Genomic DNA, 27,491 nt, shown 5'->3' with positions numbered 1-27,491 from the left:
CAAAATTTGGACTTGTACCGGGGATCTAATAGTGTGGCAAGCCAGTAGTCATCATCACTTCTAATTTTGACAATACGAGGGTCATGTTGGAGGTAGTGCAGCAAGAAGGCGCTCATGTGTCTTGCGCAGCCATGCGGACCAAGTCCACGCTGTGTTTGTGGCATAGAGGTGCTGCTAACCGTTCTTTCTTCCTCTGACATCTCCCCCCAACCTCTTTCAACAGAAATTTGACCAAGGTCTCCCTCATCCGCTGAGTCATCAATGTCCATGGACAGTTCGTCCTCCATTTCTTCATGTTTTCCTGCACCTTCCTCAACATTTCGCCTGCTACCATGCGCCCCTGTTGATCCCTGTCCCCCATGGTCCCATGCCTGCCGCGTTTGTGATGATGAATGTCTGGACCTTGGTGATGTTGTTGTGTCTTGCGCATATGAATCCTCCTGTAGTTCTTCCCCTTCCTGTTGTCCCACCCCCGACTCCGAATAGTGTTTAGCATGTGCTCCAGCATGTAAATGACTGGAATTGTCATGCTGATAATGGCATTGTCAGCGCTAAACATATTCGTCGCCATGTCGAAACTGTGCAGAAGGGTGCATAGGTCCTTGATCTGAGACCACTCCATAAGGGTGATCTGCCCCATCTCTGCATCTCGTTGGCCCAGGCTATACGTCATAACGTATTGCACCAGGGCTCGGCGATGCTGCCACAGTCGCTATAACATGTGGAGAGTCGAATTCCAGCGTCTCGGCACATCGCATTTCAGGCGATGAACCGGCATGCCGAAAGACTTCTGGAGCGATGCAAGTCGCTCAGCAGCGGTGGTTGAACGGCGGAAGTGAGCAGACAGTTTTCGTGCCCTGTTCAGAAGGCCATCTAGGCCGGGATAGTGTGTTAAAAATTGCTGGACAACAAGGTTCAACACATGAGCCATACAAGGCACGTGTGTCACCTTGCCCTGGCAAAGGGCTGCACCCAAGTTTGCAGCATTGTAGCACACGGCCTTGCCAGGCTGCAGGTTGAGTGGAGACAACCATTTATTAAACTCAGTCTCCAGAGCTGCCCACAACTCAGCCGCTGTGTGACTCTTATTTCCAAGACATTTCAAGCTAAAGACGGCCTGATGCCATTGCGCTCTGCTGCCAGCATAGTAATGAGGGGTGTGTGATTCCTTCTGCGCAGTTACAATGCTGGTGACCTGACCAGGCAGGCTTGGGGCGGAGGTGGAGGACCCAGACGAGGTGGAGGAGGCAGAAGCAGTGGCGGAACTTGGACAGACAGAGGATTGACACACAAGTCGTGGGGACAGCAAGACTTGTGCAGCAGACCCTTCACCATCTATCACCATAGTTAGCCAGTGCCCAGTCAGGGACATGTAACGTCCCTGTCCATGCTTACTGGTCCAAGTATCGGTGGTGAAATGCACCCGTTCACACACACAGTTTCTCAAGGAAGCGGTGATGTTGTGTGCGACATGCTGGTGTAGCGCAGGCACACCTTTCTTAGAGAAGTAGTGGCGACTGGGCATCTGGTACTGGGGCACAGCAACAGACATAAGGTCTCTAAAATCCTGTGTGTCCACCAGGCGGAAAGGCAGCATTTCGGTAGCCAAGAGCTTACAGAGGGATAAAGTCAACCTCTTAGCTTTGTCATGGGTCGCAGGAAATGGCCTTTTATTTGTCCACATCTGAGGGACAGAGATCTGGCTGCTATGTGTACACGGTGGTGAGTAGGGGGTCCCTTAAAAAATGCAGGTTTGTGAGGAAAGTGCAGGCATAGACATGATGTTACCTTCATCCAACATTGATGCTATCTATGTCTGAGAGAGCTGTACACACGCACTTGTTTCCCCTTCCAAACCAAATGATGACCTACCAAGCAAACTGCCTGTTGCGGTTACAGTGGTGGAAGTTGTGCGTGGAAAACCAGGTGTGACAGCTGTCCCCACAGTCATAGAACATGAAGAGCGCGTGGATGCACTTGAAGGGGCAGGCGGTGGATGGTTCGCTCCGCTAGACCGCATTGCAGCACAGTGAGCTTCCCACTGGGACATATGATATTTATTCATGTGACGATTCATGGAAGAAGTTGTCAAACTCCTGAGGTTTTGTCCTCTACTAACAGAATCACAACAAATTTTACATATCACATGATTTGGGCGATCTTTTTCTATGTCAAAAAAGGTCCAGGATAGGCAAGGCTTAGAGGGCATGCGACCTGCTGAGCCCCCCCGACTAGTGCTCAGAGGAAGAGTGGTGGCTGAGCATGCAGTTGTAGATGTGCTACCAGTACTACTCCTCTGTCCAGGAAGGCGCAATGTAACTTCGTCGTCAGTAGCATCCTCCTCCACCTCCTCTGTTGACCTCTTCGAGTGCCTGACTGTGGGTTGACAGTAGGTGGGATCTAGAACTTCCTCATCAAGCGTTGTGTTTGCACTCCCCTCACCCTCAGACCGAGCCTCTTCCTGACGTGAACCAATTTTTAAGTTGTCATCCCAATCTGGTATCTGCGTTTCATCGTCATCAGTATGTTCCTCATTGTCTATAACAACAGGTGTTACAGTTAGTGATTAAGGGTCAACATTATGCTCAGAAACTTGGTCCTCACGGCCTGAATCAGACTCACAAAGGTTCTGGGTATCACTGTAGACCATTTCCTGGTCTGTACTCACTGTAGCTTGGGAGCAGACCTCTGATTTTCAGGCGATAGTGTGACTGAACAGCTCTGCAGACTCAGCCATCTCAGTTCCACCATACTGTGCAGGGCGGATGGAGACTTCAGAGCTGGGAGAAAGCAAGTGTGATTGGGATGACAACTCAGAGGACTGGTGTTTTTTGGATGTGGTGGTTGAGGTGGCGGAGAGGGCACTTGTTGGACAACTTGAGATCCATTCAAGCATTTTCTTTTTTTGGCCATTATCTATTTTTTTTCCAGTTGTTCGTGTCCGTAAAAAAGGGAGCACATCGGATTGTCCACGGTAAGTAGTAGACATCTTACTTTTGCTGGGAGATGCTTTGCCACCTTCCCCACGGACAAACCCTTTTTTCCTTTTCCAACACGCCTCTTCCCCTTTCCAACAGCATCTGTCATTTTGCCACTCATTTTGATTGCGACAAGATTGTGCACTTAAAATGTGGTAGTAAAAATTGAGAGGTGGTGTAGATTGCAGCGGTGGTCTATCTTTATTAACAGCAGAATAAACAACAATAACTATCCCTGACAATGTAACTATGGCCCTTAAACTGGCAGCATAGTTTGCTAGTATAATGGCTTAGTAACAATGAGTTTGAGTGTGCAATGCAGAGGTGCTGCAAATAGATTTGCACTAGTGGGACACTAATGGAAGTCCAACAGCCACTTTTAGGATGCCACTAGGTACACTGAGTGTTTGCTAGTATAATGGCTTAGTAACAATGAGTTTGAGTGTGCAATGCAGTGGTGCTGCAAATAGCTTTGCATCATTGGGACACTAATGGAGGTCCAACAGCCACGTTTAGGATGCCACTAAGTTCACTCAGTGTTTGCTAGTATAATGGCTTAGTAACAATGAACTTTGAGTGTGCAATGCAGTGGTGCTGCAAATAGATTTGCACTAGTGGGACACTAATGGAAGTCCAACAGCCACTTTTAGGATGCCACTAAGTTTACTCAGTGTTTGCTAGTATAATGGCTTAGTAACAATGAGCTTTGAGTGTGCAATGCAGTGGTGCTGCAAATAGATTTGCACTAGTGGGACACTAATGGAAGTCCAACAGCCACTTTTAGGATGCCACTAAGTTTACTCAGTGTTTGCTAGTATAATGGCTTAGTAACAATGAGCTTGAGTGTGCAAAGGGCAGGAGGGTACAGTGGCAGGGCTGTGGGTCAGTGTACAGGAAAGGAAGCCTCACTTTCTATCCCTCCTAATGGGGAAATGCAGCGAGGAAGTCCCTGACCTTAGCTACACAGACGCTGTTATCTGTAACTGTTAAAATCTGTTTCCACGGACCTGACTGTCACCTATGGCTCTGAGCCTGCTGTTATTAGCCCTTACAAGGGCTAATAGAAACTTCTATCCCTATTCTGTATAGCGCTGTGTGTAGAGCGTACACAGCAGTATCGGAGACAGAAGCTACGCCAGCGGTGACTGACACCCACACGCAGAAGAGATGATGGCGTCCAGACGGGCAGATACCCGTTTTTATAATGCAGGGACATGTGACATGGACATCCTATCACACATGCCATTGCTTCTCTGGCTAAAAGTCCACTTAGTTGTGTGTGTGTCTGGGATTGGCTGACATGCTGGCCCGCCCCACTACACGCGTGCGCTTAGGGAAGGAAAACAAGGGAAAAAAAATGGCGATCGCCATTATCCAAACAGCAGTGATCTGAATGCGCTGTTCACGCACACTATACGCTGAAATTTCATAATAGTGTGAGTCACAGAGTGACTTACACTATTACAGCGGAAAGCCAGCTAGTAATTAGCTTGGCTTTTTGCTGCTAGAACCGTTCTCGAACATAACTAGAACTATCGAGCTTTAGCAAAAAGCTCGAGTTCTAGTTCGATCTAGAACAGCCCCCAAAATCACTCAAACCGCGAACTGGAGAACCACGAACCGCGAACCGCGCTCAACTCTAGTAATGAATATTAACCGCCAATTTTTGTTTTTGAGTTTTCGTTTTTTAACTCCTCTTTTTTGTTTTTTTTACTGCGCTTATTGTGTAGTAAAAATTACCAGGGATTAAGATTTTCCAAGCCAGTGCTATTATGGAAATTCTAGAGATACCAAGATTGGCAACTTTTTTTACAAACTCCAAAATTTGGGGAAAAAATGTTTGTTTGTGTTGCCACTTTCTGAGATCATTAGTATCTCCTTTTTCATTTGATAGAGATATGTGACCTGACGGTTTGTTTTCTTGACAGCAGATGTCTTTAATGATACCATTTTCGAATAGATAGAGGGATAGATATGAAAAGTCTATTAAAATGGCAGGTTTTTGTCTTGTAAAAAAAAATCATACCAAGAATAATCTTTCAGAAATTTTTGCTTCTTTGGTGCTACACATAATTTGTATAATTCAATTGTAAAGTAAACTAAAAGCTTTTCAGGTGGAAAATTAAAAATCAAAAACTAAAATAATATGGATGCATTACTGTATACACTCCTAAACTAATACTTTGTAGACATAACCTTTGAATTTAAGACAGCATTCAACATTTTGGGTAAGAGTCTATCAGCATGACTCATCTACAGTAGAATTGGCAATTTTTACCCAAACTTTCATTCAAAAATTCTCTATTTTTTCAAATTAGGAGGACAGCTCTTGTTTACAGCCGCCTTCAGGTTACCCACAGATTCTCAATTGGATTCAAGTTTAAGCTCTGGCAGAGCCATTTTAAGACTTTGATCTTCTGGCAAAGCTATTATTTTGTTGATTTGGAGGTATACTTAGTGCCTTTTTGTTGTGCTGAAAGGTGAAATCCCTCATCCTCTTCAGCTTTTTAGAAGAGGTCTGAAGGATTGCATGCAAAATTAACTGATATTTCAAGTGTTCATAATTCACGTCACATTGACTAAAGCTCCATTACCAGCTGTCAAAATACAGCACCAAAAGATAATGCCTCCACCATGCTTCATTGTGGGTATGTTTTTTTGTGATGTGCAGTACTGGTTTTGCAACAAACATTCATTTTGGATTTATGGCCAAAACGTTCAAGTTTGGTATCATCAGACCATAACACGCTTTTGCTAGACTTGATGTAGATTTTGGCAAAACATAGCCAGGATTGGATACTTTTCTTTGTAAGAGAAGGCATCATTGTTGCTACCTTACCCCACAGGTCAGACATATGAAGTATATGGAAGATTATTATCACATGCAGTACCCAACGAGTACTTGCTAGATCTTTCTGTAGCTCCTATAATGTTGCTGTAGACATTTTGGCAGCTTCCCAGGCCAATTTTTTACTTGCCTATGTCATACATATTTTTCAGGGCAAATGCAGGCTTTGAATTACTTTTGATTTGAGGCATTTAATTTGCTGATAATCAAATCTCCAGGAAAATTTTGTCTGGCAAATTAGAATTTCAAACGATTGGCTCATCTGCATTGTCTACATATTTCTCATACGAACTATAACTAGACTATGAAATATAGTCTTTAATTCTCATTTGTTTTTCTTTTATTAGTAGCTTTTTGTATCCTATTTTCATTACATAATTACGGGGACCACCATCTTAAGGCACATGAAGGCTGTGTCACAGCAGTTACCTGGGGGACATATAAAGTCATAGAAAACATAAAGCTTTTCTGCTTTTGAACGCTATGAGAAACCTTTTTATATAATAAAATTATGTCCATATAAGGCCAATTTTTCATACTGTTAAATCATCATTATGAGATTTCCCCTGTCTATTAATCTCTCTATGAGTCAGTTTAAATTAAGTTTGTACATCTTTTGCATAAACAGCCATTAAGGAATGTGGGAAGAATAAATAGCCATATGTGGCTTCTCTTGCTATTTTAGCTAAAAAGCAGGGCTTATGATCGGGGTGCAGATATCATTGGTGTAGGGACACAGGGGCCCAAGAGGTAAGGGGGCCCATATCCACTTCCACTTCTAGAAATGTGCATATTCATGAGTTATTTGACTACAAAGGACCCAAATATTGTTCTTGCACATTTTTTGTCTGTCTGGGCTGTGTCTATGGGCGTTTTTGATGTGATTTTTTATTTGTTTTCCCATTCATCTAAATGAATGAAAGATGCTGCAAAACCACTGAGGGAATTTACAGTTTTCAGACTTGAAACTGTTTCAAGTCGGCAAGAAAAAAATAAGCAGTGTGTGAATGAAATTTCATAAATCTCATGCATTTTGTTGAAATGCTGCAATTTTTCAAAGCAAAAATAGGCAGCAAAAAATGCAACATGTTAACAAGCGCTTAAAGATCCCAGACCTGAAGAAATCCGTTAATTACCCGGCCTGCTTCGGATTTAACAAGAAGTTATCTTTGTGGCACGACTCACTTAAAAAGGTTGTTCCTTTTCAGAAATGTTTTGGCCCCTGCCGAAGTTTGTTATAAAAAGCCAAACCGCTTTTTACTCAACGTCCCCAGGATCAGTGCTTAGCATCTCTCGGTATTTGGTATTTCCTGTGGTGCTAACTTCACATCGATAGCATGTAGAACGGCGCCGGGCAGGCAATAGTGGCCATTCCTTCATTGGTTACCAGGCCGCAGCATGGCCGGCGGTTAACAGCATGCCTCCCAGTCTCTGCTCCACATAAAAGGGGGTATTTGTGTCTTCCATTCAGCACATCACACTCTTTCTGACACAGGAATTGACACACCAGGGAGTTCTTCTTCGGTACTTTAACTTTACTGTTATCAGGGTACTTCGCCCTCCATCCAACACCAATATAACTTTCTTCACTATCAACAAACTGGGTAACCAGGGTACTGGATTTCGTCCCACAGGAGTTCTTTACAACTTTCATATTCACAGGTACCACAGTCTCAGCAAACAGGGCACCAACATTGGTCCCACAAGGGTTCCCTGGCACCTGTGTACCTTTGGGCACCACTATGCCCCTCATCCTCCTGACAGACGTCACTCTAGCACTGGCCAAGTCATTGCAGCTCCTAAGCCCTTCCATCCCACCCACAGGGACTTGCATGCTGCCTGGAAGGAACTTACAGTGTATTCTTTGTTGGCTATTCTCCGGTCGGGACCAGATATACCCTTTCCAGAGGGCACAACCGACTGTCAATAGCCAGGGGGATTCTTTGAGTATCCACAGCAGGGGAACGGTCACCTTCCCGACCGGCCAGACGATACCCACAGCACAGGACAAGGCTCGGACAATTCTACAGCAACAGGATCCCCCGTTCTGCCGGTCAAGGATTGGCCCTTAGGGCCCACTAATTATTCTCTGAGGTTTAGGCTTCCACTACACACCACCCACAGATGTGTCTACATTCTCTCCTCATCGACTCTCCTAACAATTTCTCCCCTACAGCTCTTTCTGTGCCTGTTGCTCCATCCCACTATCCCCTCCCTACCTCACAAGACCAGGGAAGTGGCTGAGCACACCATGGCCACCTTGTGGCCAAACAATAACAGTATGAAATACAGGCAATGGAACTACAGGTCACAGACAGTCTGTAGGTCTGGGGTGGGCTGAGCCCTGAACCCCCCTTACAAGCAAAGCAGCCATTCATTGAGATGGGAGATGTCTCCTTCCTACATCTGTGACCTAGTCTCCCGGTACCTACCTGCACGCAACCTTAGATCCTCACAAGATCTCTTTCTCTGCTCCTCTCTTATCTCCTCTTCCCACAATCGTGTACAAGATTTCTCCCGTGCATCCCCCATACTCTGGAACGCTCTACCTCAGTACATCAGACTCTCCACTACCGTGGAAAGCTTCAAGAGGAACCTCAAGACCCACCTCTTCCAACAAGCCTACAACCTACAATAGCCCTCAGTCCAGTAGACCACTGCACAACCAGCTCTGTCCTTACCTATTGTACCATCACCCATTCCCTGTAGACTGTGAGCCCTCGCGGGCAGGGTCCTCTCTCCTCCTATACCAGTCTGTCTTGTACTGTTAATGATTGTTGTACGTATACCCTCTTTCACTTGTAAAGCGCCATGGAATAAATGGCGCTAAAATAATAAATAATAATAATAATGGGAGGTTCTGACTGGGCATACTGTCTACATGGGCAGCGCTGGTGAGCAAACTGATTGGATGTCGCTATTTCAATATGACATCTGCTCCGCAGCCAATACCAAACACATGGCACAGCAGCGGAGGCTCAGCACTGGACCTGGGGATGGTAAATAAAAGTTCAGTTTATTATTATTATTTATTTTTTAACACACTGCATTAGGAAATAGGATTTTCTGAATGGGGAAAACCCCTATAAGTGCTAAAGTCTAGCTTAACAAATTTCGATAAATGATTGTCTGTGGAAATGACTGTGATTTACTTATGGGTGAACTGCATTTCTATTGCCCCATATAGCGGGGCATAATGGGTCAATATTAAGAAATAATTCATTAATCAAGAGGCCAAGTAAATTTTCATGGACTACATTGTGTCTACTGACTACAGTTATGTTTGTGATTTATTTATTGTTGTATGTCATTCCAGTTAAAGCAGTGACACAAAATATATAGTGTCCTTATATATAGAACTGTGCTTGCTTAAATATACAAATGCAGACTAAATATATAGCAATATTTTTTTCAGGCTTAGAACAAGTGCCCAAAAATATTCCTGCAGACACAACTTTACTTGACTTACAGAACAACAAGATAACTGAAATAAAGGATGATGACTTCAAGAATCTGAAAAACCTTCATGTAAGATATTCTGAAACTTTTCAAATTTTTCATTAACTTCCCTGATAAATACTGTGTTAGTCATGACAAAGATAAAATCTAGTGCAAAAATAAATAAATAAATAAATGCATCTCTCAAAGGAGACACATTCCCTTTGGTAGATAATCATTTGTAGTTTAGGACTAAGATGAAACTTTGCTGGTCTCAATAGCCACATACAACATCACACCAATACAAATTAAAGGGTATTTGCACCATTGGTTGGACATTTGCACACATTTTCTATTTTCTGACTTATAGAGATTAGAGATGAGCAGACCAGTCAAAATATGATTTGCCTGTTTGTGTGCATTTTTCTGTGAAATTCACAGTTATTTTCTGCTACTTTAATATTCCTTATTATGCTCTGAAGTCTCTTGAGAGCCCACAGTATAATAAATGTAATATGTAATTAAAAAACCTCACCGCTCACCTCTCCAGTTCTTCTGCTCCTCACAACAACCACCTGCCGGTCATTGTTGCATCTTCAGATTGCCGTCGGCACTTTGAAATCCTCAGACCTCTCATGTTTGGCCAGAGTGTCGAGTCACAACAAATCTCAAGGCACACACCATGATATGATGACCAATTGGGTGGGACTGCAACATTTATGTGTGCATAATCAGAACCCTCAAAGGCCAAGCATGAGAGGCCAAAGAATTTTAGCATGGACGATAGGGATCAAATTAATACCCTACTGTTGGTGGTGAAGACTAGAGGGACCAGAGAGATGAGCAGTGCAGGGAGTAGAAAATTATATTTCTTTATGTTTTCATAGCCTTTTACAGTTTAGTAACAAGGTGGTCAGAGGAAGGAAATAACAAAAAAAACCTGCATTTTGGCAAATGCAAATTTCTGTAAAATTCAAGTAGTAGCATTCAATTCTTCTCAAATTTATTTGCTCATCTCTAATAGAAATGTATAGGAAGATAGCACTGGTGTGATATTGGTGCTGAAGTCCAAGTTATCCCTAGAATGAAGGACTACAAATCTTTTTCTGATCTAATTTCTTAAAAATGAACACTTTTAGGAATAAAAATGGTATGGTATTGGTGTTTGATGGTCTTTTCCTTAAGATAAGGATGGGTGCCGCACTCCTGAAGGGTAGCTATTAGATATGATCGAATATCACAAATATTTGGCAATATTCGGCTTCGTGAATATTTGACGAATAGGTCGCCGCAATGCGAATATTTGATGCACAATGTAAGTCTATGGGAAGCCCGAATAGTTGCTATTCGGCAACTATTCGGATTTCACATAGACTTACATTGTGGATTGAATATTCGCAAATAGATGAATAACGGCGACCTATATGGGCGTAGCCGAATATTTGAGGTATTCGATCATCCCTAGTAGCTATCTCTCTGCAAACAGTTCCTTTACTGTTTAAGGCTATCTTAAATTTTGTATGAAAAGCATGATTGGAGCAATTAACTTATTCATCGCCAAGCAAAAGTGAGTTGCTCTCAAAATGTTAATTATTGGTTTTGATCTTGAGGACATCCATTGATAGATTAAAGCGGGCTTTACATGCTACGATATCGTTAATAATTTACCGTCGGGGTCACGTTGTTTGAGATGCACATCTGGCGTCATTAATGATATCGCAGCATGTGACACTTATGTGCGACCTAAAACGATCGCAAAAGCAGCCAAAATCGTTTGCCGCGGAGAGGTCGTCCTAAAACAAAAAAACGTTCTCTTCTAATTAACGATGTTGTTCCTCGTTCTTGCAGCAGCAAACATCGCTATGTGTGACACCACAGGAGCGAGGAACATCTCCTTACCTGCCTCCACCGCCAATGCGGAAGGAAGGAGGTGGGCAGGATGTTTACGTCCCGCTCATCTCCGCCCCTCCGCTTCTATTGGACGGCTGCCGTGTGACGTCGCTTTGATGCCGCACGACCCGCTCCCTTAGAAAGGAGGCGGATCGCCGGCCAGAGCGACGTCGCAGGACAGGTAAGTCCGTGTGATGGGGTAAGCGAGGTTGTGCGCGACGGGCAGCGATTTGCCAGTGTCGCACAACCGATGGGGTGGGTACGATCGCTTGCGATCCCGCTAGCGAGATCGCAGCATGGAAAGCCTGCTTTAGATTTATCATATTCAGTAGATCACCGTCAACAAAATGCTCGTTCATCCAACAGCTTTCTCTCTCAACCTCTCCGTACAGATGTACAGATACAAGCTTGTGCAAGTGATCTCAATCAGAAAGTATGCTGCTGTCAGACATTTCTAGCACTGTTTTATTTCTGCTCAAAAAATAAAAATACAAGTCTTAATTCCTTATATTTTTTTACAAGTAATTCTAATTGACTAAAAGTGTTCCCCTTAAAGTGGAAAATGGTGTATGTGTCATTTGCATTAAAAGGTATGATGTGTCAACAGGTTTCACTATCATAAACCAAACACATCTCTGTTAGGTCACTGTAATCCAAAATCAATCCATACCTTAGTTTTTGAAGTACTTCTTTGTGTTCCGAAGTAATCCGCTATTTAATTCCTATGCTAATGAGCTACAAATACAGGAGGCTTGTTCCTGCACTTACGGGTCTCCATCCTCTTTCCAGTTTTCCCGACCTGCTGCTGTCATTTGTTTACTGATTGACAGGTGACCCGTACCATTATTATTATTGTTGTTTATTATTAAAGCAGCATTAATTTCTTGGTGCTTCACATATGAAAATGATTATACATAATAAGGACAAGTACAATAATCATAAACAATACAAGGCACAGACTTTCACAGGAGGAGAGAGGTCCCTGCCCGCGAGGGCTCACAGTCTACAAGGGTTGGGTGAGGATACATTAGGTGAGGGTGGAGATGGTCATGCAGCAGTTTACTGGACTGAGGGTTATTGTAGGTTGTAGGCTTGTCGGAAAAGGTAGATCTTCAGGTTCCTTCTGAAGCTTTCCAAGGTAGGTGAGATTCTGATATGTTGTGGCACAGATTTCCAGAGTAGGGGGAGACACGGGAGAAATCTTTTATGCGATGGTGGGAAGAGGACATGAGAGGGGTTAGAGAAGGAGATCTTGTGAGGATCGGAGGTTATGTGCAGGTAAGTAAATGACTTGCCCCATCTGCCAGAAATCTCATGCAGGTGCTGTCACTTCATAGGCTGGTCGTCTTTTCAGGGGGAGCAGTGAATACCCAGATCCAAAGTCCTAATCTCGCTGGATTACAGTGACCTAGATGTGTTGGGTTGTGGTAGTAAAATCTACTGACAGGTTCTCTTTAAATTTATGCCATATGTTTTAGCAAATTCAGGTAAGATTTTGGTGTATACAGTTAGGTCCAGAAATATTTGGACAGTGACACAAGTTTTGTTATGTTAGCTGTTTACAAAAACATGTTCCGAAATAGAATTATATATATAATATGGGATGAAAGTGCACACTCCCAGCTGCAATATGAGAGTTTTCACATCCAAATCGGAGAAAGGGTTTAGGAATCATAGCTCTGTAATGCATAGCCTCCTCTTTTTCAAGGGACCAAAAGTAATTGGACAAGGGACTCTAAGGGCTGAAATTTACTCTGAAGGCGTCTCCCTCGTTAACCTGTAATCAATGAAGTAGTTAAAAGGTCTGGGGTTGATTACAGGTGTGTGGTTTTGCATTTGGAAGCTGTTGCTGTGACCAGACAACATGCGGTCTAAGGAACTCTCAATTGAGGTGAAGCAGAACATCCTGAGGCTGAAAAAAAGAAAAAATCCATCAGAGAGATAGCAGACATGCTTGGAGTAGCAAAATCAACAGTCGGGTACATTCTGAGAAAAAAGGAATTGACTGGTGAGCTTGGGAACTCAAAAAGGCCTGGGCGTCCACGGATGACAACAGTGGTGGATGATCGCCGCATACTTTCTTTGGTGAAGAAGAACCCGTTCACAACATCAACTGAAGTCCAGAACACTCTCAGTGAAGTAGGTGTATCTGTCTCTAAGTCAACAGTAAAGAGAAGACTCCATGAAAGTAAATACAAAGGGTTCACATCTAGATGCAAACCATTCATCAATTCCAAAAATAGACAGGCCAGAGTTAAATTTGCTGAAAAACACCTCATGAAGCCAGCTCAGTTCTGGAAAAGTATTCTATGGACAGATGAGACAAAGATCAACCTGTACCAGAATGATGGGAAGAAAAAAGTTTGGAGAAGAAAGGGAACGGCACATGATCCAAGGCACACCACATCCTCTGTAAAACATGGTGGAGGCAACGTGATGGCATGGGCATGCATGGCTTTCAATGGCACTGGGTCACTTGTGTTTATTGATGACATAACAGCAGACAAGAGTAGCCGGGTGAATTCTGAAGTGTACCGGGATATACTTTCAGCCCAGATTCAGCCAAATGCCGCAAAGTTGATCGGACGGCGCTTCATAGTACAGATGGACAATGACCCCAAGCATACAGCCAAAGCTACCCAGGAGTTCATGAGTGCAAAAAAGTGGAACCTTCTGCAATGGCCAAGTCAATCACCAGATGTTAACCCAATTGAGCATGCATTTCACTTGCTCAAATCCAGACTTAAGACGGAAAGACCCACAAACAAGCAAGACCTGAAGGCTGCGGCTGTAAAGGCCTGGCAAAGCATTAAGAAGGAGGAAACCCAGCGTTTGGTGATGTCCATGGGTTCCAGACTTAAGGCAGTGATTGCCTCCAAAGGATTCGCAACAAAATATTGAAAATAAAAATATTTTGTTTGGGTTTGGTTTATTTGTCCAATTACTTTTGACCTCCTAAAATGTGGAGTGTTTGTAAAGAAATGTGTACAATTCCTACAATTTCTATCAGATATTTTTGTTCAAACCTTCAAATTAAACGTTACAATCTGCACTTGAATTCTGTTGTAGAGGTTTCATTTCAAATCCAATGTGGTGGCATGCAGAGCCCAACTCGCAAAAATTGTGTCACTGTCCAAATATTTCTGGACCTAACTGTAATTGCACCCATTACCTTTTTTTGATTATTTTAGAATCTTATAGGTTTTTGTAAGTTTAGCAGTGAACAAAAAAAACTCAAGGAACATCTTTTACAATGCTACATTCACTTTCAGTGAAAAATAAATAATTTTTATCTTCTCACATTTTACAGGTCATACAATGCTTGTAAAATTTACATCTTGTAATGGAACAAATGTAGATCTTGCTTTTCTTAAAAAAAACAGACTGTGAGTCTGGCCATAAAGGGACCATTCTGCATGATGAAATCCTTAAAAGGAACGTGTCACCAGATTTTCCTCATGTAAAGTGCGACCACGACAAGTAAGCCCTTATATACAGCATTCTAGAATTCTGTATATAAGTCCTCAAGCCAACCTGCATAACATAAAAAAAGACATGGCTCCGAATCAAGACCAGCAATTCCCATTGGAGCTTAACACCCCAAAAAAGACTATAATAAAAGGTCTTTTTTATATTATGTAGGTCAGGTTGATGACATATACAATAATCTATAATGCTGAATATAAGGCCTTACTGGTTGTGGTCACACTTTATAAGAGAAAAACCTGGTGACAAGTTTTCTTTAAAGGATGTAACTTGTGATGATGTCTATTCCTGGTTAATATTTGTTTTACGATACATAGCTGTTAGAGGTCATTTACAAGAGTTATTTCCAAACCCAGCAATGTTCACAATAAAGGCCAAAAAGGATTTTGCAAGATTGGTTTTGTTAATAGCGGTTATAGGAAACATCTGTAAAAGTTCAAAAATAAAAAAAATTGCCAAAAAATATTTTCAGCCAAAAGAAGCATATATTACAACAGCCATGTAATATTGTATTGTTACTGTTAAACATCTTATGTAGTGATGAGCGAGCATGCTTGTCACTACTCGGTACTCGCACGAGTATCACTGTACTCGGGCTGCTCGGCGGGGACCGAGTAATCTCGCGATACTCGTGCTTTACTCGTGGTCTTCATTTCTGCATGTTGGCGCTCTTTTGAGAGCCAGCCCTCATGCAGGGATTGGCTGGCAGACCACTGCAATGCCACAGCCCTGTTAGTTGTGGAATTGCAGTGATTGGCCGGCCTGCACAGCGTCACCGAGCCTTTATATCGGCCGGCGCGCTGTGCTCTGCTCACAGCTATTCTGACAGTGAGTGTAGGGAGAGTGTCGCTGATTCAGGGAAAGCTTTGCGGCCCTTTATAGCTTTTTCAGTTGCAGGGCTGCAAACAGTGTGACCAAAAGTCCTTCTCAGGACTATTCTAGTTGTATACAGGCAGGCAGGGTATAGCCAGGTCGGAGTACAGTAGCAGAGTCCTTCTCAGGACTATTGTTGCTATATACAGGCAGGGTATAGCCAGGTCTGAATACAGGCTAGTGACCAAAAGAGTCCTTGTCAGGACTATTGTAGCAGTATACAGGCAGGCAGGCAGGGTAGTGGTGACCGTATACCAGCCTTCATATCTGGGGCTGGTGTACACAGTGTAAAACAGTCCAGATAGTGTCTGACTTGTCTGTACTGTAATTGTCGCTCCCCAAAAAAACCTGTTAGTAGGTTATTATTGCGTCCGTGCTTGGTTTTTAAAACCGCACGTGTGTGCCTGTTGGTGGCAGCGTACAGGTGCACTGGTGTGCGTTTACCAAACTATTATATAACGCACAAGTGTAGTGTATAATACACGTCAGTCAGCAGTGGCTGATAGTGTCAGAGTTCTTAATTTTTGCTCCTAAAACCTGTGTTAGGTTATTATTGCGTCCGTGCTTGGTTTTTAAAACCGCACGTGTGTGCCTGTTGGTGGCAGCGTACAGGTGCACTGGTGTGCGTTTACCAAACTATTATATAACGCACAAGTGTAGTGTATAATACACGTCAGTCAGCAGTGGCTGATAGTGTCAGAGTTCTTAATTTTTGCTCCTAAAACCTGTGTTAGGTTATTATTGCGTCCGTGCTTGGTTTTTAAAACCGCACGTGTGTGCCTGTTGGTGGCAGCGTACAGGTGCACTGGTGTGCGTTTACCAAACTATTATATAACGCACAAGTAGTGAATATACACGTCAGCAGTGCACAGCATTGCAAAATGCGCAAGGGCATTGGCAAGGAACAAGGAAGTGGACGTGATGGTGGTGCAGGCAGAGGCCGAGGTCGTGGGCAAGCTCTAATTTCGCCACAACAAAGGGCCACATCTAGTCGCTCGCACGTCCTGTCCCAAATTCTTGGGGACCGCAGCAGTACACCGCTCTTGAACCAAGACCAGTGTCAACAGGTTGTTAGTTGGATAGCGGATAATGCTTCCAGTCAGATTGGCACCACCACAAACACTCTGTCTTCCACACGGTCAAGTGTCAGTAGCCGTGATACTGCACCGCACATTTCTGAACCTGATCCTCCTTCCTACCACCAGGCTGAGTACACGTCCTCCTCGGACATTAATGATCCCACACTTGGACACTCGGAAGAGCTGTTCACGTTTCCATTCACACATTCTGGCCTCTCGCCAGCTCATATTGAAGTGGGTCATGAGGAGATCGTCTGTACAGATAGCCAAATATTTGAGCAGCCACGTTCTCACGAAGTTGGCAACGTGTCTCAACAAGTGGTGGACGATGATGAGACACAATTGTCAGCAAGTCAGGAGGAGGAGCAGGGTGCGGAAGAGGAAGACGACGTGGTGGATGATCCAGTAACTGACCCAACCTGGCAGGAGGATATGCAGAGCGAGGACAGCAGTGCACAGGGGGAGGGAGGCGTAGCATCACAACAGGCAGTAAGAAGCAGGGTGGTGGCCCCAGGCAGAAGTCAGGCAACCGTTCCCCGTAACAACACGACGACACAAGGTGCCTGTACAAATGTTAGGTCTTCACGAGTCTGGCAGTTTTTTAAGTTGGATCCAGATGATTCAAAAAAGGCCATTTGCAACACCTGCCGTGCCAGCATCAGCAGGGGTACCAAAACTAGCAGCCTGACCACCACCAGCATGATCAGGCACATGTCAGCCAAGCACCCGACTTTGTGGGAAGTACAACAGAGTCGAGGAGCAGTGCTTGCTGATGTCACTGCTACGTCTTCGCTGGTTGTGCATGCGAGCCAATCCTCTGTCCATGCTGCCTGCGAACAAGCCTCCTCCACTCCTGCACCTGCAGTTGCCTACGCAGAAAGAACACCATCATCAAGCACGTCCTTGTCCCAGCGCAGCGTTCAGTTATCCATTGAGCAAACCTTTGAACGCAGGCGCAAATACACTGCCAACACCCCACATGCCACAGTTCTAAATGCTAACATTTCGCGACTGCCTGCGCTGGAAATGTTGCCTTTTAGGCTGGTGGAGACAGAAGCATTCCGTGACCTGATGGCGGCAGCTGTCCCACGTTACTCGGTCCCCAGCCGCCACTATTTCTCCCGGTGTGCCGTCCCCGCGTTGCATAACCACGTGTCACAAAACATCACACGTGCCCTGAACAACGCTGTTTCACCCAAAGTCCACCTAACCACAGACACGTGGACAAGTGCTTGTGGGCAAGGCCGCTACATCTCGTTGACGGCACACTGGGTTAATATTGTGGAAGCTGGGACCCAGTCTGAGCGAGGGACGGAACACGTCCTTCCCACACCAAGGTTTGCAGGCCCTACCTCAGTCAGTGTTTCACCCACACTCTACAGCTCCGGAATGTCATGCTCTTCAGCCTCCTCCTCCTCCTGCGCATCCTCATCCACTGTGCCCTCCACACCAGTCACAAGCTGGAAGCACTGCAGCACTGCCTCGGCGAAGCGGCAACAGGCTGTGCTGAAGCTAATCTGCATAGGTGACAAACCCCACAATGCAGAAGAGCTGTGGACAGCTCTGAAACAGCAGGCAGATCACTGGCTCACACCTCTGAACCTAAAGCCAGGAAAGGTCGTTTGTGACAATGGCCGGAACCTGGTGGCGGCTTTGAGGCGAGGCCAGCTGACACATGTTCCATGCGTGGCCCATGTGCTCAACCTCGTGGTTCAGCGGTTTATAAAGTCATACCCAGAGCTGTCTGATCTGCTGGTAAAAGTTCGCCGCCTGTCTGCACATTTTCGAAAGTCACCTACTGCTTCAGCCGGCCTTGCCGGCTTTCAGCGCCGTTTGCATCTTCCGGCTCACAGACTGGTGTGTGATGTCCCCACGCGTTGGAATTCAACTCTGCACATGTTGGTCAGGATATGTGAGCAGAAGAGGGCAGTTGTTGAGTACCTGCATCACCTAAGCCGTCGGGAAATGGGTCAAACTCCACACATAACACCTGAGGAGTGGAGATGGATGTCAGACCTATGTACCATCCTCCAAAACTTTGAGGACTCCACCAAGATGGTGAGTGGTGATGACGCCATTATTAGCGTCACCATACCGCTACTCTGCCTTCTAAAACGGTCCCTGCTGAAAAACAAACATGATGCATTGCAGGCGGAGCGCGATGAGTTGCAGCAAGAAACAGTAGTGGGTGTGGGTGATAACACACAGCCCAGCCTCGTCTCATCACAACGTGCAGTGGAGGACTATGACGAGGAGGAGGATGAAGACATGGAGCAACTCTCCGGCCAAATTGAGGATATGACATGCACACCAGTCATATCCTCGATTCAGCGTGGCTGGCCAGAGGACAGGGTAGATGAGGAGGAGGAGGAGGAGGAGGAGGAGGACAGCATGTTCAGTCATCTTGTTGGTCAGGCTACTGAAGTCCTGGCTGTTAAGAGTCTGGCGCACATGGCTGACTTTATGGTAAGCTGCCTGTCTCGTGACCCTCGCGTTAAGAACATCTTGGCCGACAATCATTACTGGTTGGTAACACTGTTAGACCCACGCTACAAGGAGAACTTTTTGTCTCTTATTCCCGTGGATGAGAGGTCAACCAAAATGCAGCAGTTTCGGAAGGCCATACTCACGGAAGTAGGCAAAGCATTCCCCTCACAAAACGCTAGCGGCATAGGTCAGGAATCAGTGGACAACCGAGGCGTACAGCCGAGAGAGGCACAAGTCCAATCCGCCAGAGGTAGGGGAACAGTCTTTAAGATGTGGGACAGTTTTCTCAGCCCCTCACGTACCACAGCCCCTGAGGTGCGGGGTAGTGCCACAAGAAATCCTAAGTTTGCCCAGATGCTGAAGGAGTACCTTGCAGATCGAACAACTGTACTCCGACATTCCTCTGTGCCTTACAATTATTGGGTATCCAGGCTGGACACGTGGCATGAATTGGCTCTCTACGCCTTGGAAGTCCTGGCCTGCCCTGCTGCTAGCGTTTTGTCAGAGCGTGTTTTTAGTGCCGCAGGTGGAATCATTACAGATAAACGCACCCGCCTGTCAACTGAAAATGCTGACAGGCTGACTCTGATAAAGATGAACAAGGGTTGGATTGGTCCAGACTTCACCACACCACCAGCAAATGAGAGCGGAATTTAAAGTTTGCCATGTACCTCCACTCACCCATGGGTACACTTCTCGACTTTGGATAATCGCTGGACTGCTCCTCCTTCTCCTCATGCGCCATCATGATGACCGTTACAATAGTTAGGTCTTTGTTTCAGGTATACCCCCAGTGGTAAATTTTTTCGCCCATTCTTTGCAGAATGGACATTACAACGACAGGAGACCCGCTCCTTTGCAATGGGAACAATGTTTTGAGGCCCTCATGCACGTCTCTACCCAGGGACAATGTGGAGCCTCCCAATTTTTGGCTGCCCTGGCAAAGGGCTATACTGAAATAGACCCACTTCCTTACAATGGGCACTTCAGGTTTAAAGGCCATCATGCACGTCTCTACCCAGGGACAATGTGGAGCCTCCCAATTTTTGGCTGCCCTGCCTAAGGGCTATACTATAATACACCCACTTCCTTAAAATGGACACTTAATGTTTTGAGGCCCTCATGCACGTCTCTACCCAGGGACAATGTGGAGCCTCCCAATTTTTGGCTGCCCTGGCAAAGGGCTATACTGAAATAGACCCACTTCCTTACAATGGGCACTTCAGGTTTAAAGGCCATCATGCACGTCTCTATCCAGGGACAATGTGGAGCCTCCCAATTTTTGGCTGCCCTGCCTAAGGGCTATACTGAAATACACCCACTTCCTTAAAATGGACACTTAATGTTTTGAGGCCCTCATGCACGTCTCTACCCAGGGACAATGTGGAGCCTCCCAATTTTTGGCTGCCCTGGCAAAGGGCTATACTGAAATAGACCCACTTCCTTACAATGGGCACTTCAGGTTTAAAGGCCATCATGCACGTCTCTACCCAGGGACAATGTGGAGCCTCCCAATTTTTGGCTGCCCTGCCTAAGGGCTATACTATAATACACCCACTTCCTGACAATGGACACTTAATGTTTTGAGGCCCTCATGCACGTCTCTACCCAGGGACAATGTGGAGCCTCCCAATTTTTGGCTGCCCTGGCAAAGGGCTATACTGAAATAGACCCACTTCCTTACAATGGGCACTTCAGGTTTAAAGGCCATCATGCACGTCTCTATCCAGGGACAATGTGGAGCCTCCCAATTTTTGGCTGCCCTGCCTAAGGGCTATACTGAAATACACCCACTTCCTTAAAATGGACACTTAATGTTTTGAGGCCCTCATGCACGTCTCTACCCAGGGACAATGTGGAGCCTCCCAATTTTTGGCTGCCCTGCCTAAGGGCTATACTATAATACACCCACTTCCTGACAATGGACACTTAATGTTTTGAGGCCCTCATGCACGTCTGTATGCAGGGGCATTGGTGAACCTCACAATTTAGGACTGCCCTGGCAAAGGAAAATACTACAAAGACTCACTTCCTCAAAATGGGCACATTAGACTCAAGAGGCCTTCATGTACGTCTCTTCTCAGGGACATCGGAGTGCCACACAATGTTTTCACGTAAAATCTTTCATGTATTGATCTCAAAAAGTAACATACACCAGCTCTATCTCACTATTGGGTATGTGCCCTTAACATTTCCGCCATGAAAAATCATTTTGGGGTCATTTTGGAAGGTTTTCTGGTGAGTCCGTAAAAATGGCGTAAAACGCGGACAAAATTGTTCACAGCTGTGACTTTTGAGTGATAAATGCTTCAAGGGGTCTTCCCCATGCTGTTGCCATGTCATTTGAGCACTCTTCTGAGACTTTTGTGCCATTTTTAGGGTTTCTCCATGCTGCCGGGAGGTCATTTCACAAAAATACTCGGGTCTCCCATAGGATAACATTGGGCTCGTTGCTCGGGCCGAGTACACGAGTATCTTGGGAGGCTCGGCCCGAGCTTCGAGCACCCGAGCTTTTTAGTACTCGCTCATCACTAATCTTATGCTATATAGAACATAATCCAAGTTCAGGTATTTACCGGTGAGAAAATGCTATCTCAAAAAGTGGTACTTGACTAATTAACCTGGGATTTGGCTAGAAATGCTAAGATATGTTTATAAGAAAAAAAAAAGACAAAGACAGGAAAACCACCTTTGAAAAATAAAGTTGATCTACTCTAAGGATTGATAGAGGTTTGAGCAGCTGATTGTCTTCCTGTTAACACGATATTTAGTGGGAATTACAGATTATCAGCAATGTACAGCAATGTAAAAAATTCTTGCCATAATAAATTGGTTCCTTAAAGGGTTTCTCTGAGAAATGTAATAAAATAAATAATAGACATTTAAATATTAAATATTTTCTAAATACCTTTATTTACCAGAAAAGTATGCTTTATCTAGTGCACTCATCAGGATTTTAATGAATTTCAGTGTAACGTTGGCAACTGCCATCTATATCATTGTGCATCCCATCCTAGATTTCAGAAGACACACAGTAGGATGGGCTAATTGATGCAATAAAAGTGTCAGATTGACTTAAATGGATGTAATTTTTTAGTTATATAAAGAAAGGTGTTTATCTTCTTTTTTATCCAATTCCACTCACTGTCCTGTCAGGAACAGAGCAATGCCTGACCGGACACAACTCTCACCTCACATATGCAGATGTTCAGCTTGTCCTATTGGTTGGTCTCTGAAATCTAAGACAGGTTGTGATCAATGGCATTTGCCATCTTTAAAATCCTGACAGACTAGATAAAGCATACCTGTTTGCTAATTAAGATATGTAGAAAAATGTTTACAATTTAAATGTGTATTATTTTATTTATCTTATTACATTTCTTGGAGAACTTGACTCCCATCAATTAATCATTTAGTAAGTTATAATTTTTTGGGATCTAGAATGTAATGTATGTTACGTTGAGCTTCTCCAATAGGAACAACTTTTACAATAGGAATAGATCTCAAAAAAGGGGTTACCAACAAAATATTTTTCTAGGGTATCCTCCTTAGTAAAAGGGGGAAACTACTTACAATTGAGCAAAACGATTCACGCGGTCTCGGTCCAGGTTCCGATCCAACCCTCTATTGCTTCATACCTGAGCAGTCTTTACTTCCATAGCTCACATCCTCAGATCAGCCTCGTGGCCACCTCTGGAGATTACTAAGCGCTATGATGCTATCATAATGTTGTAAAAGACCTAGTCACTGGGCCTTACACTATATCCTGACTTGTTTCATGAAATTATATAGTGATGTTGAAGGGCTTAGGAAGCGTATGATGTGCCCAAAAGAGTAAAGACCATCCTGCTTTAGCTGCCATGGATGACCAGACTGAACTCAAAGTAAATCTTTTTAAAGAACACTAGAACTGCGGGCTCAGTTTGCTAGAGTGCATGACAGCATAATCTTGATGATATTGATTTGCCTCATATTTGTAACAAATAAACATTGATTAGATAATAATAATATCACATTTTGCTTGTAGGCATTAATCTTGGTTAACAATAAAATTAAATCAATCAGTACTGGAGCTTTTGCACCTCTCACAAAGCTGGAACGACTCTACCTATCGAAAAACAACTTGAAGGAACTCCCTACCAACATGCCCAAGTCACTTCAAGAGCTGCGTGTGCATGAAAATATGGTAACCAAAGTGAAGAAGTCTGTATTTGACGGACTGAACAACATGATTGTTATTGGTAAGTTATAAATAGGTGACAATGTCAGTTGAGTTCCTTAAGATGTATCGTAATTACAATTACAATTCTAAAAATGTTGAGAGGCTGTATAAAATATAAAGAAGATGCTGTATATGTGTGTTCACATATACAGTTAGGTCCAGAAATATTTGGACAATGACCGAATCTTTGTGATTTGGCCTCTGAATGCCACTATTTTCTATTTAAAAGGAAACAACTGAGATGCAATTAAAACGTAGATTTTCAGGTTTAATTAAAGGGATTGAACAAGAATATCCTGTGAAGTGTTCAGAAATTGCAACCAGTGTTCTACAAAGTCTCCTCATTTCAGGAGCTCTAAAATAATTTGACATTTATTTTACAATAAATAAAATGTTCATTTTTAATACTTTGTAGAGAATCCTGCAGGTAATGACTGCCTGAAGTCTGGAACAATGGACATCACCAAGAGCTGGGTTTCCCCCTTTGTGATGCTTTGCCAGGCCGTTACTTCAGCTGACTTCAATTGTTGGGTCTTTCAGCCTCAAGGGGGTGTTACACTCAGCAATATCGCTAGCGATATCACTGGTGAAAGCACCCGCCCCCGACGTTTGTGCGGCACGGGCAAATCGCTGCCCGTGGCGCACAATATCGTTCGGAGCCGTCACATGGACTTACCTGCCTAGCAACGTCACTGTTGCCGGCGAACCGCCTCCTTTCTAAGGGGGCGGTTCGTTTGGCGTCACAGCGGCGTCACTGAGCGGCCGCCCAATAGAAGCGGAGATGAGTGGGACGTAACATCCCGCCCAACCCCTTCCTTCCGCATTGCTGGTGGCTGCAGGTAAGCTGCAGTTCATCATTCTCGAGGTGTCACACGTAGTGATGTGTGCTGCCTCGGGAACGACGAACGACCTGCGAGATCAACAATTAATGATTTTGTTAACAGGAACGACGTGTCAACGATGGATGATAAGGTGAGTATTTTCCATCATTAACGGTTGTTCCTTGCTGTCACACGCAACGACGTTGCTAACGATGCCAGATGTGAATCACGGAATCCATGACCCCGGCGATGTATCGTTAGATACATCGTTGCATGTAACGGGGCCTTTAAGTTTTTTTCTTGAGAACTTGAAATGCATGTTTGATGGGGTTGAGAACTGGTGATTGACAAGGCCATTGCAGAGTATTACATTTTTTTGTCTGAAAAACTCCTAGGTTGCTTTCACAATATGTTTTTTTGGATCATTGACCATCTGTACAGTGAAGTACCATCCAATAGTAACATAGAAGCCTGGAATATAATACGCAGTGAGGACAACTCAGTGGTGACTTCAATGGTTTTTTATTAGGTAGGAACAGGGAGATGGAGGAGGGTTGTGTAAACAGCAGGCAAAGAAGAAATAAAAAGCAACAGAAATTAAATGACATTTGGTACATTTTATAGTTATACTCGGCTAATCAAGTATGTGCAAACACTAAAAGTTATGTCCAGGTCACTCTAGTAGGGTCACAATATAGAGTAAACAAAGAAATATAAGCTTTCATAGACCTACTAATTTCATTGGTTCAATAGACCTGGTACGATTGCATGACAATGAACTACACAAGCAGTTAATTCTAATAATAGGATATTCTCTGTCTGTCTGTACTGTATGCCATGTGTGAAGTAATGGCCCAGCTCACTTGGATGCTGCCCTGGAACAAATTTTCATTTCTCAGTCTCTGGTTCTCAATGTCCAATCTATTGTGTTTCACCACTTAGATCAATATTCTTCTTTTGCCAGCATTCAGCCTTTAGGTTCTTCTGGCAATGATATTTGGTCTTCAGGTTCCTCTGATGATGATATTCAGTCTTGCGGTTTCTCTGGTGACGATATTTGGTCTTTGGTATTCTATGATGACCGTATTTGGACTTTGGGCTTTGGGATCCTATGGTGATGTTATGCAGTCTTTGGGCTCTTCTGGCAATTGTATGCAGGCTTCTGAATTCTCTGTCAATGGGTGGGTATGCAGGTTTCAGGTTCCTCTGGGTCCAATGTGCTTCAAGATCATTCCCCTGCAGATGACATGAGCCTGCTCTGTTGCACACACGTCTGTTGCCTTAATGTTCTTGGTGCCAAATCTGTCTTCCTGCCGCTGGCTCAGCATTTTATATTTGGTAACTGTGCAACAGTGGTCACCTGACTCGGCATCTCCCTCCAACTCTTCACCCAAAGAAACACACTCCTGACAGATTAGTTCCTGATAACTCTGGTCCTCTGGCAGATGACGATGTTGATGTTCAAATGCTGTAGGGTACTGAATCTGAGTATCTTCTTCTGGCCACCCCTTTACACTCCTCTCTTCTGTTTAATCACCAGTCTTCGGGTGAAGAGACTCCTATTCTTCAAGGGAAGTTCCAATGTGCACAAAAGTTGTTTTCACTAACAGACTTTCAGACTTTCTGCACAATGCTTTGCCAAATGAACTCATCTTCTGCATATCTTGTAGTCAGGATGCCAAATTAGCATGCTTTGTTCTAAAACGTTTTTTTGCAGTGATACCACCGTGACATTTGGGGCTTTGGGAATTTCATGCAGAGGTTCAGGTTCTGGCCCATCTTTCAGTATAGTAGGAGACAGTGGTTCTACTTATCAACTCATCTTCCTGACCAGCAGATCGCCTACATATGGTAACCCGTTGTTCCTTTGGGAGCTCAAAGAGGGGATTTTCTCATTCGAGCATGTTGCTATGCAACTCCCAAGCCATCACCTCTTGCTGTCTTTCAGGTCAGACTTCATAGACCAGATTGCTGGCATGAACTCGATGTGTCTCCCTGTGAGGAGTAAAATCCCACCAATAGCCCAACTTGATCTTAGGACACTTAGCCGAGACCAAAACCTAATCTCCTGTTTGAACGGGCACTTATTGCACTGGAGTTGTATCCGTCTGGTCCATTTCACCAAACGTTTTTTTACACCAATCTCCATAGTGTTTGGGGTAAGGACCAATGTTCTTGTGCCCAAGTACTGATATTGGCTCTCGTGCAGGTCTCCTGTGGATTTGGTTCCAACTCAATGATTTCTCTAACCAAACAGCAGCATGTAGGGGGTGTATCCGGTGGTAGTGTGGACTCTATTGTTACATACCCACCCCAGCTCTGGATTGAATATTGAAGAGTCACAATAGGTCAACCTCTGCCAAAGCCTCTTACGAACATGATCCTTTTCATTCTAGATTCTGTCCACAGATATGTATCTTCCTCCAAACCGCCCCTGCAACAGGAATAGATAGCTGATTATAAGCCATCTAGTGTATGGATGCCACTTTTCTGGAGCGGGCCACCACAGGCAAATGTCATTGGAAGTACTCTTTAGGCATGGTAATCACCTGGTAACCTCTAAACCGTGTGCAGAATTATTAGGCAAGTTGTATTTTAGAGGATTTTATTTATTATTGATCAACAACTATGTTCTCAATCAGCCCAAAAGAATCATAAATATCAAAGCTTAAAATTTTTGGAAGTTGAAGGGGGGTTATTTTAGATTTGGCTATCTTATGAGGATATCTGTTTGTACAGGTAACTATTACTGTGCAGAATTATTAGGCAACTGAATAAAAACCAAATATATTCCCATCTCACTTGTTTATTTTCACCAGGTAAACCAATATAACTGCACAAAATTTAGAAATAAACATTTCTGACATGCAAAAACAAAACCCCCAAAAAATTTGTGACCAATATAGCCACCTTTCTTTATGATGACACTCAACAGTCTACCATCAATAGATTCTGTCAGTTGCTTGATCTGTTTACGATCTACATTGCGTGCAGCAGCCACCACAGCCTCCCAGACACTGTTCCGAGAGGTTTTACCTCCCTGTAGATCTCACATTTTATGAGGAAACACAGGTTGTCTATGGGGTTCAGATCAGAACAAGTGAGCCATGTCATTATTTTTTCATCTTTTAGACCTTTACTGGCCAGCCACGCTGTGGAGTAGTTGGATGCATGTGATGGAGCATTTTCCTGCATGAAAATCATGTTTTCTTGAACGATACAGACTTCTTTCTGTACCACTGCTTGCAGAAGTTGTCTTCTAGAAACTGGCAGTAGGTCTGGCAGTTGAGCTTCACTCCATCCTCAACCTGAAAAGGTCCCACAAGTTCATCTTTGATGATACCAGCCCAAACCAGTACCCCACCTCCA

The 27,491-nt window shown here is 44.1% G+C and overlaps 1 protein-coding gene across 1 annotated transcript in view; it reads left to right on the top strand.

Annotated features, from left to right (window-relative positions):
• DCN (decorin) overlaps nt 1-27,491 on the top strand; it is a 179,704-nt gene that overhangs the window by 40,534 nt on the left and 111,679 nt on the right. Inside the window, exons 3-4 of the mRNA XM_075344797.1 lie at nt 9,242-9,354; nt 23,107-23,320. Of these exons, the coding sequence (XP_075200912.1) occupies nt 9,242-9,354; nt 23,107-23,320 (327 nt within the window). The remainder of the gene's footprint in view (nt 1-9,241; nt 9,355-23,106; nt 23,321-27,491) is intronic.

This window comes from Anomaloglossus baeobatrachus, chromosome 4, assembly GCF_048569485.1.
Source record: "Anomaloglossus baeobatrachus isolate aAnoBae1 chromosome 4, aAnoBae1.hap1, whole genome shotgun sequence".
Taxonomy (NCBI): domain Eukaryota; kingdom Metazoa; phylum Chordata; class Amphibia; order Anura; family Aromobatidae; genus Anomaloglossus; species Anomaloglossus baeobatrachus.
This window is presented reverse-complemented; position numbering and strand designations above follow the sequence as displayed.